The following is a 17,642-nucleotide window of genomic DNA, read 5'->3' on the forward strand; positions in this document are numbered from 1 at the left end:
AAGTTTTTAAATCAGTAAATATGTAGAAACATGATTTTCAGATCATATGGTAACACTATGTTTAGCTTTGTAAAAAAACACCAAATTGTCTTCCAAAGTGGCTGTGCCATTCTGCATTCCCACCAGCAATGTGTGAGAATTCTTGTTTATCTACATTCTTGTCAGCAATTGCTACTGTCAATTTTTATCTTTATTTTAGCCATTCTAATAACTGTGTAGTGGCATCTCATTATTGTTTTACTTGGCAATTCTCTAATGGCAAATGATTTTGAACATCTTTTCAAATGCTGTTTGCCATCTGTATATTTTCTTTGGTTCGTTGTCTCTTCTGATCACAGACCCATTTTCTAATTGGATTGTTTGTTTTCTTATTAAAATTTTTAAGTTTCTTGTATATTTTGGATACAAATTCAATATCAAATATGTATTTTGCAAATGTTTTCGTTTAGTCTGTGCCTTGTCTTTTCATTATTTTCATTGTCTTTCACAGAGCAGACATTTTTAATTTATTGAAGTCCAATTTTCAACTTTTTCTTTCGTGGATTACGCTTTGGTATTGCATTAAAAAACTTGTAGCCCAACCTAAGTTCTCTTGTTTTATTCCTATATTTTATCTTCTAGGAGTTGTATAGTTTTGCATATTGCATTTTGGTCTATGATCCCTTCTGAGTTAATTTTTTTGTCAAAAATAAAGTGTAAGGCCCTGTCTTGATTTTTTTTTTCTCATATGGGTAGCTAATTGTTCTAGTATGATTTGCTGAAAAGACTCTCTGTTCCTGACTGAATTGCCTTTGCTCTTTCTCAAAACCATTGACTATATTTTATGTATCTATTTCTGGACTCTCTGTCCTTTCCATGTATATTGCCAATATACTAGTAAAGCTATATTGACTATTATAGCTTCATAATAAGTTTCCAAGTCAGATAGTGTGTTCTAAATTTCTTCTCCTTCTCCTTCTCCTTCTCCTTCTCCTTCTCCTTCTCCTTCTCCTTCTCCGTTTCCTTCTTTTTCTTCTTCAGTGTTATATTGGCTATTCTAGATCTTTGTCTTTCATATAAAGATTAGAATCAACTTGCCCATACATACAAAATAGCTTGTTGGGATTTTTGTTGAAATTACATTGAACCTGTAGATAAAGTTGGGGAAAATGCATCCTAATCATGGTGACTCTTTTGATCCATAATTATAGTATATCTATTTATTTAGCGCTTCTTTGATTTATTATCAGAATTTTATAGTTTTCAGTATATATAGCTTGCATATATTTTAGATTTATGTCTAAATATTTATCTTTCTTATTCTCGTGCTACTGTAAATTGTATTTATATATTATTATTACTATTTCAAATTGCAATTGTTCATTTCTAGTAGGTAGGGAAACAATCAATTTTACCCATTAACCTTGTGAAACCTGCAACCTTGCTATACTCAATTGTTACTTCCTGGATTTGGGCAGGGTTTTGGGGTTATGTTTTGTTTCTTCCTTTCTAAACTGTGTACATTTTATTTCCTTTTCTTGTCTTATTGCACTAACGAGGACTTCCAGTGTAATGTTGAATAAGTTTAGACAGACAGGATATCCTTACTTTGGTCCCAATCTTATGTAGAAAATATCTAGTTTCTAACTATTAAGTATGCTAGCTATATGGTTTTTTTTATAGAAGTCTGCAAGTTCAGAGAGTTCCCATTTTTAGTTTGATAAAAGTTTTTATCATAAATTAATATTGTATATTGCCAAATAGTTTTTCTGCATCAATTGATATGCTTATATGATTCTTCTTCTTCAGTCTGCTGGTGTAGTAGATGGCACTGGCCAACTTTAAAGTGTTGAGCCAGCTTTGCATAGCTGGAATAAATCCCACTTGGCCAGGACATATGATCCTTTAATGCATTGTTAAATTTGCTAATTCTTTTGAAGATTTTTGTATCTATGTTCATTGAAGATATTGGTCTGCAGTTTTCCCTTCTTGTAATGTCTTTGTCTGATTTGGGTGTTATGGTAATGATGGTCTGATTACTGTCTATTTCAATGTTTGATAAAATTCATCAATGAATCCATCTAAACTTGGAAATGTCATTTTTTGTAAGCTATTAATTTTCTATTCAATGTCTTTAATAGAAATAGGCCTATTTGTGTTATCTATTTCCCCTATGTGAGCTTTGGTACTTTACATCTTTCAAGGAATTAGTCCAAATATCTAAATTTTCAAACATGTGGCTACAGAGTTGCCTACAGTGCTCTTTTATTATTCTTTTAATCTCCATGAGATCAATAGTTATGATATCTCTTTTGTTTCTGAAAATGGTAACCTGTTTTTTTCTTCTTTTTCTTAGTTAGGCCTGCTAGAGATTCATCAATCTATTGATCCTTAAAAGAAACATATTTTGGTTCCATTGTTTATTGTTTTCCTTTTTTCAATTGCACTGATTTCTGTTCTGATTATATTATTTATTTTTTTCTGCTTGCTTTAGTCTTGAATTGTTTCTTTCTTTTAGTTTCCTAGATAGAAGCCTTATTGATTTTAGCTTCTTCATTCTTGTCAAATATATATAATGTTATAAATTTCCCTCTAAGCACTACTCTTGCTGTATCCCACAAATTATAGTAAATTATATTTTTATTTTCACTCACTTCAAAATATTTGTAACTTTCTCTTATTTCTCTTTGACCATCTTTCATTTAGACTTTGGTTGCTTAATCTCCAAACATTTAGGATTTTCCAGCTATCTATCTGTTATTGATTTCTTGTTTAATTGCATTGTGATCTGAGAACATATTTGTATAATTTTTATTCTTTTAAACTTGTTTAGGTGTGTGTTATAGCCCAGGATAATTGTGTCTTGGTGAACGTTCAATGCAAGCTTAAGAAGAAAGGGTATTCTGCTGTTGTTAAATGGAGTATTCTAAAATAATTCAATTAAATCAAGTTGATTGGTAGTGCTGTTCAAGTCAAATATATCTGTAATGATTTTCTGCCTGTTTAGTCTATCAATTACTGAAAAGGCGGTGTCGAAGTCTACAACTATAATAGTGGATTTGTCTATTTCTCTTTGCAGACCTATTAGTTTTGCCTCATATATTTTGATGCCCTGTTGTTAGGTACATGCACATTAATGATTGCTACGTCTTCTAATATAATAGACCTCTATATCCCTGATAATTCTCCTTGATTAGAAGTCTTCTTTAATTAACTTTATACAGTTACAATAGCTTTCTTTTGATTAATATCAGCATAGTATATCTTCCTCCATTGTTTCGCTTTTAACAAAACTAAATCTTTATATTTAAAGTGGGTTTCTGGTGAACGACATGTATTTGGGTCTTTTGTTTATCCACTCTGACCATCTCTATCTTATAGTTTGTGTATTTAGATAACTGGCATTCATAGTTATTGATATAGTTGGGTTAATATCTATGATATTTATAGCTGTTTGCATTTATTGTTATTGCTATTACTATTTGTCCTACCATCTTTTTCTGCCTTCTCTGGTTTTAATTAAGCACTTTAATTCCAATATTCTCCTCTCTTAGCATATTAATTATACTTCTTAAAAAAATAGTATTTTCTCTAGAGTTGTCAATATGTATTAATAATTAGTCTAAATCTCCCTTACTGTGTAGTATAGCTGCTTTAAAACAGAATAGCCCCATATTGCTCCCTCCTGTCCATTATGGCCTTGGTGTCATTCATTTCATTCATCCATATAATCTACATTGGTACTATGACCTTGGTGTCATCCATTTCATTCATCCATATAATCTACATTGGTACTATGGCCTGGTGTCATTCATTTCATTCACCCATATAATCTACATTGGTACTATGACCTTAGTGTCATTCATTTCATTCGTCCATATAATCTACATTGGTACTATGGCCTGGTGTCATTCATTTCATTCGTCCATATAATCTACATTGGTACTATGACCTTGGTGTCATTCATTTCATTCGTCCATATAATCTACATTGGTACTATGACCTTGGTGTCATTCATTTCATTCATCCATATAATCTACATTGGTACTATGACCTTGGTGTCATTCATTTCATTCGTCCATATAATCTACATTGGTACTATGACCTTGGTGTCATTCATTTCATTCGTCCATATAATCTACATTGGTACTATGACCTTGGTGTCATTCATTTCATTCGTCCATATAATCTACATTGGTACTATGACCTTGGTGTCATTCATTTCATTCATCCATATAATCTACATTGGTACTATGACCTTGGTGTCATTCATTTCATTCGTCCATATAATCTACATTGGTACTATGGCCTGGTGTCATTCATTTCATTCATCCATATAATCTACATTGGTACTATGACCTTGGTGTCATTCATTTCATTCATCCATATAATCTACATTGGTACTATGACCTTGGTGTCATTCATTTCATTCGTCCATATAATCTACATTGGTACTATGGCCTGATGTCATTCATTTCATTCATCCATATAATCTACATTGGTACTATGGCCTTGGTGTCATTCATTTCATTCGTCCATATAATCTACATTGGTACTATGGCCTGATGTCATTCATTTCATTCATCCATATAATCTACATTGGTACTATGGCCTGATGTCATTCATTTCATTCGTCCATATAATCTACATTGGTACTATGGCCTGATGTCATTCATTTCATTCATCCATATAATCTACATTGGTACTATGGCCTGGTGTCATTCATTTCATTCATCCATATAATCTACATTGGTACTATGGCCTTGGTGTCATTCATTTCATTCATCCATATAATCTACATTGGTACTATGGCCTGATGTCATTCATTTCATTCGTCCATATAATCTACATTGGTACTATGGCCTGATGTCATTCATTTCATTCGTCCATATAATCTACATTGGTACTATGACCTTGGTGTCATTCATTTCATTCGTCCATATAATCTACATTGGTACTATGACCTTGGTGTCATTCATTTCATTCGTCCATATAATCTACATTGGTACTATGGCCTGATGTCATTCATTTCATTCATCCATATAATCTACATTGGTACTATGGCCTGGTGTCATTCATTTCATTCATCCATATAATCTACATTGGTACTATGGCCTTGGTGTCATTCATTTCATTCATCCATATAATCTACATTGGTACTATGGCCTGATGTCATTCATTTCATTCATCCATATAATCTACATTGGTACTATGGCCTGATGTCATTCATTTCATTCGTCCATATAATCTACATTGGTACTATGACCTTGGTGTCATTCATTTCATTCGTCCATATAATCTACATTGGTACTATGGCCTGATGTCATTCATTTCATTCATCCATATAATCTACATTGGTACTATGGCCTGATGTCATTCATTTCATTCGTCCATATAATCTACATTGGTACTATGGCCTGATGTCATTCATTTCATTCATCCATATAATCTACATTGGTACTATGGCCTGGTGTCATTCATTTCATTCATCCATATAATCTACATTGGTACTATGGCCTTGGTGTCATTCATTTCATTCATCCATATAATCTACATTGGTACTATGGCCTGGTGTCATTCATTTCATTCATCCATATAATCTACATTGGTACTATGGCCTTGGTGTCATTCATTTCACTTATCCATATAATCTACATTGGTACTATGACCTTGGTGTCATTCATTTCATTCATCCATATAATCTACATTGGTACTATGGCCTGGTGTCATTCATTTCATTCATCCATATAATCTACATTGGTACTATGACCTTGGTGTCATCCATTTCATTCATCCATATAATCTACATTGGTACTATGGCCTGGTGTCATTCATTTCATTCATCCATATAATCTACATTGGTACTATGGCCTGGTGTCATTCATTTCATTCATCCATATAATCTACATTGGTACTATGGCCTGGTGTCATTCATTTCACTTATCACATGTTGTTTGTCATTACTATATTACTTTAATCAGTTATGCATATGTTGCACTTTATGAAATTGTCACATGGTTCTTGGGCATTCCTTTGTTTGTTTTAGGTGTAAGGGTTTTATTTTCTCTTTACATTTCAGTTGGGCAAGGTTCCATTCACCTAACTTCAATCTCAGTTATTCTTTCTTCAGCCTTATCTAGACTACTAATGAACTCATTGTTTCTGTTAAAGTTTCATTTCCAGCATTTCCTTTTCATTTTGTCTTATTAGAGTTTCCATCTCTCGGCTTTACACTACTAATCTCTCTGATTGTTTTTTCATTTTGTTTTGTTTTTATATTTCTAATGCAATTTTTTTCTTTTTTTATTGTTTAAAGTATTACAAATAGTAGTATATATGTCTCCTTCTTTTTTCCTAATTGACCTTCGCCCCGCCTCCCCTACCCCCCCTCCCCCCGCACATGCCCTCACCCGCCTCCCAGTGTCTTGCGTCCATTGGTTATGCTTATATGCATGCATACAAGTCCTTCTGTTGATCTCTTACCTCCCCCCACCCCCAACCCTCCCCAGCCTTCCCGGCTGTCATTTGACAGTCTTTCGATGCTTCTCTGCCTCTGTATCTATTTTTGTTCATCAGTTTATAATGTTCTTTATTATCCATAAATGAGTGAGATCATGTGGTATTTTTCTTTCTCTGACTGGCTTATTTTACTTAGCATAATGCTCTCCAGTTCCATTCATCCTGTTGTAAATGGTAAGAATTCCTTCTTTTTTACTGCAGCATGGTATTCCATTGTGTAGATGTACCACAGTTTTCTAATCCATCTCATCTGCTGATGGGCACTTAGGCTGTTTCCAAATCTTAGCTATGGTGACTTCTGCTGCTATGAACATAGGGGTGCATATATCCTTTCTGATTGGTGTTTCTGGTTTCTTGGGATATATTCCTAGAAGTGGTATTACTTGGTCAAATGGCAGTACCATTTTTAATTTTTTGAAGAAACACCATACTGTTTTCCACAGTGGCTGCACCAGTCTGCATGCCCACCAGGTCTCTGATTGTTTTTATTTTTCCATTACAGCCTTTGTGATCACTATGGATGCTGGAGGTTTCACATGCCTCTAGTATCTTTGTTTTGCTCTCCCATTGTCTTTGCCCTTCACTAGAAACTACTCCTACATAAAGTCTGTTTCTCCTGAAGCTCTTAAAGCTTTAATCGACTCTTATTATCTTGAAACCCTGTTGGTGTGGTAGTAAGGTATTCAGGGGAAGCATTTCATAATTTTATAATTAAACCTCAGATTTGCAGTGGACCTATGTCACAAGTGTTTCATAGCTTCATCCCACCCTTAGGTAAGATAGACGGGCCAGAGGGGCTAACGTTGAGGAAATGTCCTGCCCCTAGCTGGAATGGAGCTCTGGTAAATTATTTTTCCCCCCAAAGTATGACTTTTGAGAACACAGTCTGGGAATATTTCAGAATGGTTACTGTACCAGAGCAAAAAGGGAAACTTTCTTGGCTCTTCACTATAAGAAAATGATGAGGTTACTGGAGGTAAAGTCCTCCAAAGAAAAAAGTATTTGCATATCATTTGGTAGCATGCAATATTTTTGCAATTTTTGCAAAACAGCTGAGTTCTTCATGTTCTACATAGCACTAGTACAGTTCTAATTTAAAGATGCTGGTACCAAGCTTAGGTGGGCAGCACTAAACTGAATTTTCTAAATTCATTATCCATTAGAGCTTACGGAGAAAACTGTAGACAAATCTGAATTCATGTAGATTGACAAAGGCCATTATTTTTAGAATACTAAAATAACTACTAGGTGAATTTTCTGGTGATACAGTTCATTGTAGATGAAGCTTTATATTTTGCTCATACCCTGAAAAACAATAATTCTACCCCGAGAAAATGTGGAATTAATACCCTAAAGTAAAGCAGAGCAAAGATGAAGCATATTAAAGGGGAGCCAGACAGCACAGTAATTGAGCCCAGTACTGTATGGGAAAACATCGAATGGGCAGAATTATCCACTCTGAAAAGATGCAAGTGGGTACAATTTGTTTTGCAGTAGATGCTTTTATCAAGTTCCAAACTCAGAACCTTAGGAATACGTTAAATAAATCAAATAACAATATGGATAGAAGTGAGGAAAAGTAGTGACTGGAAAGAGGCATAAAAGATGGCCTGTGGGTGCCGGTAAAGCTCAGTTTCTTGGTTCGGGTGCTGATTATATGTTTGTGTCCAGTTTGTAAAACTTTATCAGGTTATACCCTTAAGATATGCATACTTTTCTGTATGTAGATTATTTTTAATAAAAAAAAAGTATGAATAAGAACCACCAGAAAACACAGATAATAAAAAACAGACCCTTTGCTCATTTACATATCATATCATATTTAAATGAGTAAAGGGATAAAATAACTATTCTCACTATGTTTTTAAAATTTTTTCAAACCTTCAAAATATCTACAATGTGTAGGCAATGTCTAAATTGGTTCCCACCTCATCGTATTCATGCCCTTGTACAGTCCCTCTCTTTATGTGTGGGCTAGACCTAATGAATAGAACGTGTAAATGTGATGAAATGTCACTTCCTAGATTCAGTTGTAAAAATACTTTGACTGTTATCTCTCTTTCTCTCTCAGCCCTTACTCTGGGAAAAATGAGCCACCATATTATGAGTAGCCCTATAGAAAGGCATTATGGCAAGGAATTCATTTTTTCAGTCAACAAGCAGCAAGCACCTTGTGAGTGAGCTTGGAAGCATATCCCACTCACTTAGACAAGCTTAAAATAATTGCAACACTGGCCAATAACTTGATTCTAGCTTTATGAGAGACCCAGTCAGAGGTACCTAGCTAAGCCACAACTGGATTCCTGATCCACAGAAAATGTGAGAAAATAACTATTTGTTACTTTAAACCATTAAGTTTTAAAATTATTTCTCATGCAGCAATAAATAACTTATACATGCGGGGAGAAGAAAACTACACAAAATTACCTAGCATATTTAACAAGTAAATAAATGCAAACTCTAAAAATTAAAAAATGCAATAAAGCGGAAAATTCAACTTAGTAGATTTAACAGCAAATTCGACATAGTTGGAAAGAGAATTAGCAAAGTGGAAAGGAAAAAAACAAACAAAAGCAATTACCAGAATACAATCCCAAAAGTCAAATAATGAAAATAAGTTATGGAAGATATTATAGTCAATGATTGAATGTTCTCATACTTTCAAAAGTATCCAGGTAACTGAAATAAAACAGACATATTATGAGTGAATTACTAATATGTGGTGGTGTCTGACTACATAATATAAACTTTCTGGATTATGTCTAGATTCTCCATTTCCCTATCAACTACTGACACCCAGCATGAGGCTACTGATACTTGAAACATGGTTTCTAATTTCCAGAAGGATTTATTGGCTAATGATCAAGAGGAGAGAAACTACCATTTGTTGATCACCTAACATATGCTTTTAACTAATCTAGGTACCTTATAGAGATAAGTATATTTACTTCTCACAATGGCCTATGGAGTGAATACAATTGCTCTCTTTGTACAGATAGAGACGGATAGACAAGCATGTCCCAAATGTCAGAGTCTAGGATTTGATACTTCCACAGAAGGGACAATTCCAGAACTCTCAAAGTATCCTTGAGTTAAATGAACTCAAAGTTTGCAAGGAGTATTATTTTAACAGATACAGCACCACACCTGTCAAAACTGGACTCCTGCTAGTCATCACTTTCTCTTGTTGTTGGATTGTGAGGAATTTGTTCTGGGGAAGTCTTTGATGGTAGTAGGGACAATAAAATAGCCCTAAAAAGCATATACTGGTATTTACTAACTGCTGTGAAGCACTTCAATACTATAACAATTATAACAACTGACACCACTGTTACCATTGGCAACATGCTGAAAAATAAGTCTGTGGACTCTTTAAGACTCCAAATCTGTGAGTATGCAGAAACATAATCAAGACGAATCACACAAGCTATGTGATTGAATAAGCAGTACGGGTGAAATGTGCTCATTTTAGTTCTCAGTGATTGGCTATGACTGTTTCAATGTTAATTCAGCTAAACATAAGATGTAAGTCAGTGCTTTTCAAATTTTTAGCCCAGTCTCCCTAGCATGTGTTAATAGGCTTCTCAATCACATAGCGACTCTTTGGTGAGCTACTTTATGCTAATAACTATGATACCTGGAGTCTTGATGATGTAATCCTTAGTGTATTTAATAACCATCAATTAGAAGGTGACCTGCATTATTAAGTGAGCACATATTGGACTACCCATCAGCGTAGTAGATAGATCGCAGCATGTGGCAAGGTTTTATGGCACACCATACAAATCACAGATTTTAATGAACTACTGGAACAGTATTGCACAATGATTTAATATGTTTAGCTCTGGTCCTTAATAAGTGATAAAAACAAAGTGATTTTAAAAGCACCATATTTCTTGCTCTCTCTCTCTTTTCTCCTTCTGGCTCCCCCATGATGCGAGTATTGGTAAACCTGAAGTCGTGATAGTATAATTTACACTATCCTCATTTTGGGGGATTCTAATGCCAGATAGTTCAGTTCCTTCCATAAGTTCCTGGAGCCTTTTGAGCTCCTGTTGTGGTGCTGAAACTCAGAAGGAGTGTACCCAAGTAAGTCTGTGGATAGGCCCCTTAAGAGAAACTGCTTGGGACTCCAGAAGCCCTCCATCTCACTCAGCCACACTTCCCACTGGTTTTTACAGTCATAAGTGATGGGGACTTCTCTTCCTGGCACTGAAACCCGGGTTGGGAGGCCCGGTATGGGTCTGGGACCCCTCACGCGTTAGGAGACCTCCACATGCAAGATATGCTTCCTGATATTTATCATCACACTTGGGTGTGGGACCAGCCCATTCAGCATCTCCACTCCTCCTACCGTATCAATGTGGCTACTTCTTTATATCTTTAGTTGCAAGACTTTGGTTTAGATAGATTTCAGGTGGTTCTGAATAACGGTTGTTCTATAGTTTAGTTATAATTTTAATGTGGTTGTGGGAGGATTCGAGTACCGCATTTACCTATGCCGTCATCTTGACTGGAACTGATATAATATTGATTTATTAAATTAAAACATATCCACACACATTCAATAGTTCTTTTTGTAAAAATTTCATGGGAAGTCATTTTGCTTTCCCTTGACATTAATAAAAAAAAGTATCACATTTCTTCCTCAATAGTCTCCTTCCAATCTAAGTAGGTAGAAAATATCTCTACTGTTACAAAGGTTTCATCTTCTACCCAAAGGAAAACAAATTGTCAAAATGTCAAAGCCTTAGTTTTCCCACAGATAACTAATATTTTAACAAGAGGAACTTGGATATGGAGTAGTTGGAAAATAAAACTTAGAATTGACATTTAATGTGGGGGCTACTCACCACTCTTGGCTTACAGTTGTAATAGCAATGCTTGGAAGTGTTGTCAAAGGCAGCGTGGTTGGTCTGGAAATGCCATCGCCATCAGGAGTTCTGGCCCTTTCACTCTGCCTTTGGGACAGTGGTGGTAACTGTAAGTTTCCTGAGCAACATCGTCTCCCTCTCCAGAGGTCAATCCCAAGTGTGTTACTAGAACTGTAGGATTTACTCAAGGTACACTCAAAATAATCTTTAACATTCTGGAGGATCCACAGGGGAAGAAAAAAAGAAGAGAGAGAAAAAAAGAAAAATTAAATGTTAAAAATGATGCACAGTGGAGTAAAATAAGAAACTAAATGATCAAGTTGTCACTCAAAGTCCTGATTCATTATCTCACAATCGGAATCTAACATTGATGTCAAAAGCTTAAGAGAGAACAAGAGAGGAGGAGGTTAATTCTCAAATTTTAGAATAATATATCAGTTGCATATTCATGGTGATCTTTAGGACTGCAAGTAATATTTCCCATTTATGGGGAAATTTTGAGATGTTTCTTTCTTTTGCTTTGTAGTTGCCTTTTATTTACTAAAATGAAAGCTTATAATTGAAAAAAAATAGGAAATCAATGCTATTCCAAAACATAGGAACAATCTTTCCTGGCTAAAGAATAAAGTTTATAGCTTAGTGTTTTAAGGTAAAAATATTTTCTATCATAGGATAGCAAAATGGAATAATTATGAAATTATGGCTGACTACTATTTTTGTTCCAATAGAAGGTCTTCTAAGGATTGAGATTTTTTTTATTTTGTTTTTTTTGTGTGTGTATGTGTGTGTGTGTGTGTTTATTGCACACACTATATAAGGAGAGAGAGAGAGAGAGAGAGAGAGAGAGAGAGAGAGAAAGAGAGAGAGAAGTATAATTAATCAAGTTCTGAGCTGGACTGCAATGTTTGATACTTGCCCTAATGTTGACATAAATGAAATTATTGTGAGAAGATAAAAGCATTGTCCTATCACCAATGATTAGAGCTATTTATTCTTCCTATATATCTTTTGGTGACTGTGGTTCCTGGTACTGTTAGGAGTGGGGATCCCAAATGAATTATTGCCTGGTTTACCATTCAAACCAGCTCAAAGACAGAAAATGTTACAGCACCTCAAATGGCCACTGATAGCAGCTTGGAGTTTGAAAGATATCAGTGTCATTCTGTACTCTCATCTTAACAGGGAATAACGGAAGTCCTACCGTCAGGCCAAGGTCTCTCACCGGCAGATCAGTATGTGCCTTTAAAAACAGCAGGCACTTCCTACTAGCCCTTCTGAGTAGACTTAGGAGACCTAGGACTAGACGTCCTGAGGTTTAAACGAACAAACTTCCCTGCCCCCACTCCTCCACCCATCCTGGTTTACACAAGAATAATTAACTCACGTTTAAGGGTCCAACTGTGTTCATTCAACAAGTATCTGTTGCACACCTATTATAGTTTTGCACTGTGCTATTTAAGAAAGCTACAACAGCAAAAAACGGCATAGTAAATGTTCTCATAGAGATTGCACTCTAGCAATTTATATTTTCTGATCTGCATAGGACATTTTGCTGATGGAAATGTAGGCAAGAGTAGGCCTGACAATTTGCAGGGGCCTCACTTGCCCCGCTAAAATGGGATATAATCATATTTTCTTGTGCTTGGAATATAATTATGGTTTTGGAATACAATTTATTTGAGATTCCATAGAAACACACTTCAGTAACAGGAAGAAACAAAACAATCTAGAATTTCCTGCAGTTTGAAATAGTCTTGAATGTATTCAGCATTTTACTGTTCAGTAACTGGTTGTTATATTAAATGCACTGTAGACCTAGCATTTACTGTATTAGTGTGTCCGTGTGTGTGTGTGTGTGTGTGTGTGTGTGTGTGTGTTACAAATAAGAGGCTGAGGTGAAAACGTAGAAGAATTAAGTTTATTTCTCAAAAAACATTCAGACTAGTTAAGAAGACAGAATATACAAAGTCTTCCTAAAGAGAGATTAAAAAACAAACTAAAATTCAGAACTCATAACTATAAATCAGTCTAGCTCCAAATTTGCATGTAAAGAAAGTACTGATTATCTGGAAAGCAGTCTTAAGACTATACTTTTCCTCCTATGCAAGAAATACTGTACCAGAGAGCAGAAACAGGTATATCATTAAGTTAAATACCAACAATCATAGTCTCCCAATAAATTGGATATTTTTTCTCTTTTAGAAAATGGGAACATTATCAACTAGGTTTTAATATTATAGCAAACGAAATAGGTACTTATTTGATACATGTTATTTGAAAAGTAACAAAGTCACACCTACCATAAAATATCTCCCCCACTGACTTGCCAACAGGCTTGAATTTACAGATTTAAAGTCATACGTTGAGTTAAAGGAATGTGTTTGAAAAAATCTTAGCCAATGATGAAAATACATTACTACAAATGAGCATAATGGAAAAAAGCTTTTTAGAAATTAAGTTAAATACTGGAAACAGTAACAGTGGTTAACAAATGCTAATTAGCCCATGTAGAGTTTTTTATAATTTCCTAAAGCTCTCTAATTTATACTTATAATTTATACAGTACTAATATTTTCAAAGGCAAAATCTAATTCCATTAATTCTCAACTACTGAACTTACAACCTAGGACTTACTTCTTGTAACCAGCACAACTCTAGCTGACCCTACACCACTCATCGCATCACAGATCTGGGGGAAAGGAACAGTCATTTGAATGTGTCTTTTGGAAATCACAAATTTTAAAATGTATCGCACTGACCAAAATTAACTTATGTCTTTATAACCCTAATGGAAACACTCAGTTTTGAATCATCCTCATCTTCTTGGCTAATCCTTGTTTAAAAATCAATATTTTTGTTAATGTAATTCCAAAAGGTTATCATAAAAGAAGAGCTAAGGTGAAACCCTGCACGTTGGTAGGAAAAGTTTGGAGGGAGGAAGAAAGGGGACACCAAAGGGATTCTTTGTCCTTTCCCCATATTAAAACTTACCTTAATGTCAGGACCACTAAAGTGTCCACATATCAGTGCCTAAGTAGTCAAGGTTTTGCTGTTCCTGCTCTTGTTTGTCTTTTGTTTAATGTATTTCAGTCATTTGTAGAGCTTGCTCTAATTTTGAAGTTTTTATGATTAGACTCATGGTGAGAAAATGGGATTAGGTATTTTCAAGGATATATAGTGTGCTTACACACACATTCAATTTGAATAGTAGGCCAGCAAATGTTATCGAAACTAGAAATGGGCAGTATTGGAAGCATTAAATGAACCTCAGGGCCCTCATCTTTGAATGTGTAATGCATATAAGAATTTTGCAAATTCTTATTTGCAACCTTCCCATCTTTTGACTGTGGCAACCATGGCCTCAGGGAGGATCAGGATTATAACTGGAGGATTCAATGAAAGTGAAAGAGCAGTTATCCATCTTTTAGATGGCATGCATTGCTTAGTTTTATTCTTCTAAAAAATAGAATCTTGGAGCACACAGTATACAAATAGTACTTATGAATAATTCCAAGTTGTTGTTTTTTAAGAGAAAAAGGATTTCTAAATTCCAGAAGTTTCCCTTTAGATATCCTGAACAGAGCATGAATGTCTAAACACAGCTTTCACTGTCTGTAACTGAGAACATGGAATATGAATTAATGGACATTCCCTTGTGGTCAAGCAACAGGAAAGAGGGAAACAAAGAAAACATGGTCATGGATAATGGGAACAGAAAACTCATGAGATCCCTTAACAATAAAAAGTAGAAATAGCGATGGCAAAGGAGTACGTATTGGAGGACAAGAGCCTCATAGCACGCCTAAGTCTCCTTCTGCACTTGCAGGTCCTAGAAGTTCCCACAGCCATAAAGGGATGCAGAAGGTAGCTGAGAATTAGCCTGTGCTTCCCTGCCAATGACTTGCTGCAGCCTGGGGCAAAGGGACCAGGAATCCATGAGGTGAAGAGCCCAAAGGTAAGGGCTACCAGAAAGCAGGGCTAAATCTTTTAAACAACCAGATCCCCCACTGAATACTTAGGTAGAGAGCCCAGGAAGTGGAGGAGAAGGTCAAACTCGAAGTGAACTGAGACGTTGCACTGCTCATGCGGAGAGCACCATCACCTGCTACCCCTGTCACAAGCCTAAGCAGCGCTGGAGCAAGGGCAGAGACTTAACAACCAAAGATCTGGGGAAATGAACTGTTCCTCAACTGGACAACAGTAAACACCAGCAGAAAAGGACCATGCAGGACAAGGACAATATCACACATATGTTACCACAATGCTAATTATTGTTAAGTCTGCCCCTTTGCCCAATGGCACGTGATTAAAGGGGAAGAATGAGAACTGGGAGAAATCCTGAAAGACTGGGCCTTTACCCAAAAGATAACATTTTACATCAACCTGCAAGTTCAAGTTACTTTCAGGCCCTCCCCCACCTGTGAAAGAGGAGTTTAACAACAACAAAAAGTGAGCTATTGCAGAGAGCAAAGAAAATTACTTTCTTTTCCTCCCTCCGTCCCTTCCTTCTACAAATCTGATTAGTGGCATATAACTTTTAACTCACTTACAAACATAAACTGAGTAAAGACTAGACAATTAAAGACACTCTAAAGGGGAACTGATGAATAGAAAACAAAGGAGATACTTCATCTTAGGTGTCCAAGGTGCAAGGCTCTGAAGATGGTGAGTTTACAGACTTCTCCAGATGACGTGGGACAGGGTTTCTCAAACATATTATACATATCTAGTCATCATAGGATCTTGTTGAAATACAGTGTTATCTGTAGTTCTGAGGTGTGGCTGAGACTCTGCATTTCTAAAAAACACCCAGGTAATGCTGCTGCTGCTGCTGCTGCTGTAAGTACCACACAAACCAAGAACCAGAAGACGTATGCATCACAAACTTCTAATGAGCAGTTGTCAAAGACCCCCAACATAGGAGGTGACTCTCAAAGGCTAGTTGTCTGTGAGTAAAAGTGTGAAAGAAAGTCATCAGAATGCAGGCAGTGTGACAAGAGGAGTTTCTAAGAGTTAGGTTGTGGGTGTGCACCAGAGATTGATGGTTTGGGGAATGAAAACCATAAGCTCAAGTGGAACCCATCTCCAAGCTGCAGCAAGGGCAGCGTTCCTGCTGTCCACCTCGAAGAATACTGGGTGCAGGTGCTGATAATGTCTGGGTCGTAGAAACACCTAGTGACAAAGTGGTGGTGCTAACCATCCTTGCCTATCCTTCGTAGAGAATTACAGAGTGACTCCTTTAATGAGCAGTGAAAAGGTGGATGGAATCTCTGACTTTTGGAACTTACATCATCTGCCGTCACTGTCATCACACTCCTGCTTTTCTTCATTATAGAGATGAAAAATTTCCCTTCTCAGGATGCCTATTGTTCAGAGTAGCTTTGCTGACAATTTTTAAGACCTACAAGGGGAAGAAAGACACACAAAATGAACAGTTTGGTATCCTTAGTCAAAGATAAATTTGTATTCTCCAAATGAACATTTGAATGCACGCAATATACATGCATAAGTAAATATCGCAATTTAACAAGTCAATTCAATCTGATATGTGAGAAAAGAGGTTCACAAAATCCAAAAATCCAAGAAATAAGTGCAAAGCTATTTGGGAAAAGAGAAAATTGTGATAACTGGGCTCCCAAATAATCAATGATCATTAAGAATATAGATAAAATGTATATTTGTGCCCTAACCGGTTTGGCTCAGTGGATAGAGCGTCGGCCTGAGGACTGAAGGGTCCCAGGTTCGATTCCAGTCAAGGGCATGTACCTTAGTTGCGGGCACATCCCCAGTAGGAGGTGTGCAGGAGGCAGCTGATCGATGTTTCTCTCTCATCAGTGTTTCTGACTCTCTATCCCTCTCCCTTCCTCTCTGTAAAAAAATCAATAAAATATATTTTTAAAAAATATATAGATAAAATGTATATTTGTAAAGGCTTTTATTCTTTAACAGTTATACCCCATACAATATGTCATTTGATTTCCATAAAAGTCTGTGAGATTGTTTTCCTTTTTTTCTAATGAGAGAACAGAGGATCAGGAAAATAATTTGGCCAAGGTAATAGCTAAGACATGGCAGATTTAGACCTTAAGAAATATGATCCCTTGATACTATTGTCAAAAAGGGGGGTGGGGAGAGCACACCAATACAAAAAATATACATGATTAAAAAATTCTTAATTTCATTTACTATTAGTTTAAACCTCACAGATGAATAGGTACTTGGGCAAGTATTCATCGCAGAGAATTTTAACAGCCAGTAGATAGAAAGAGC

General features: G+C 35.8%; 1 protein-coding gene across 1 annotated transcript in view; it reads right to left on the bottom strand.

Moving 5' to 3' along the window:
* Window positions 1-16,750, bottom strand: part of PDE4B (phosphodiesterase 4B) — a 427,958-nt gene extending 411,208 nt beyond the window's left edge. Inside the window, exons 1-2 of the mRNA XM_059689266.1 lie at window positions 16,661-16,750; window positions 11,352-11,587 (exon numbers count right to left, since the gene is read on the bottom strand). Of these exons, the coding sequence (XP_059545249.1) occupies window positions 11,352-11,587; window positions 16,661-16,702 (278 nt within the window). The 5' untranslated portion in view covers window positions 16,703-16,750. The remainder of the gene's footprint in view (window positions 1-11,351; window positions 11,588-16,660) is intronic.
* Window positions 16,751-17,642: the final 892 nt, after the last annotated feature.

Source organism: Myotis daubentonii, chromosome 3 (genome assembly GCF_963259705.1).
Source record: "Myotis daubentonii chromosome 3, mMyoDau2.1, whole genome shotgun sequence".
Classification (NCBI taxonomy): Eukaryota; Metazoa; Chordata; class Mammalia; order Chiroptera; family Vespertilionidae; genus Myotis; species Myotis daubentonii.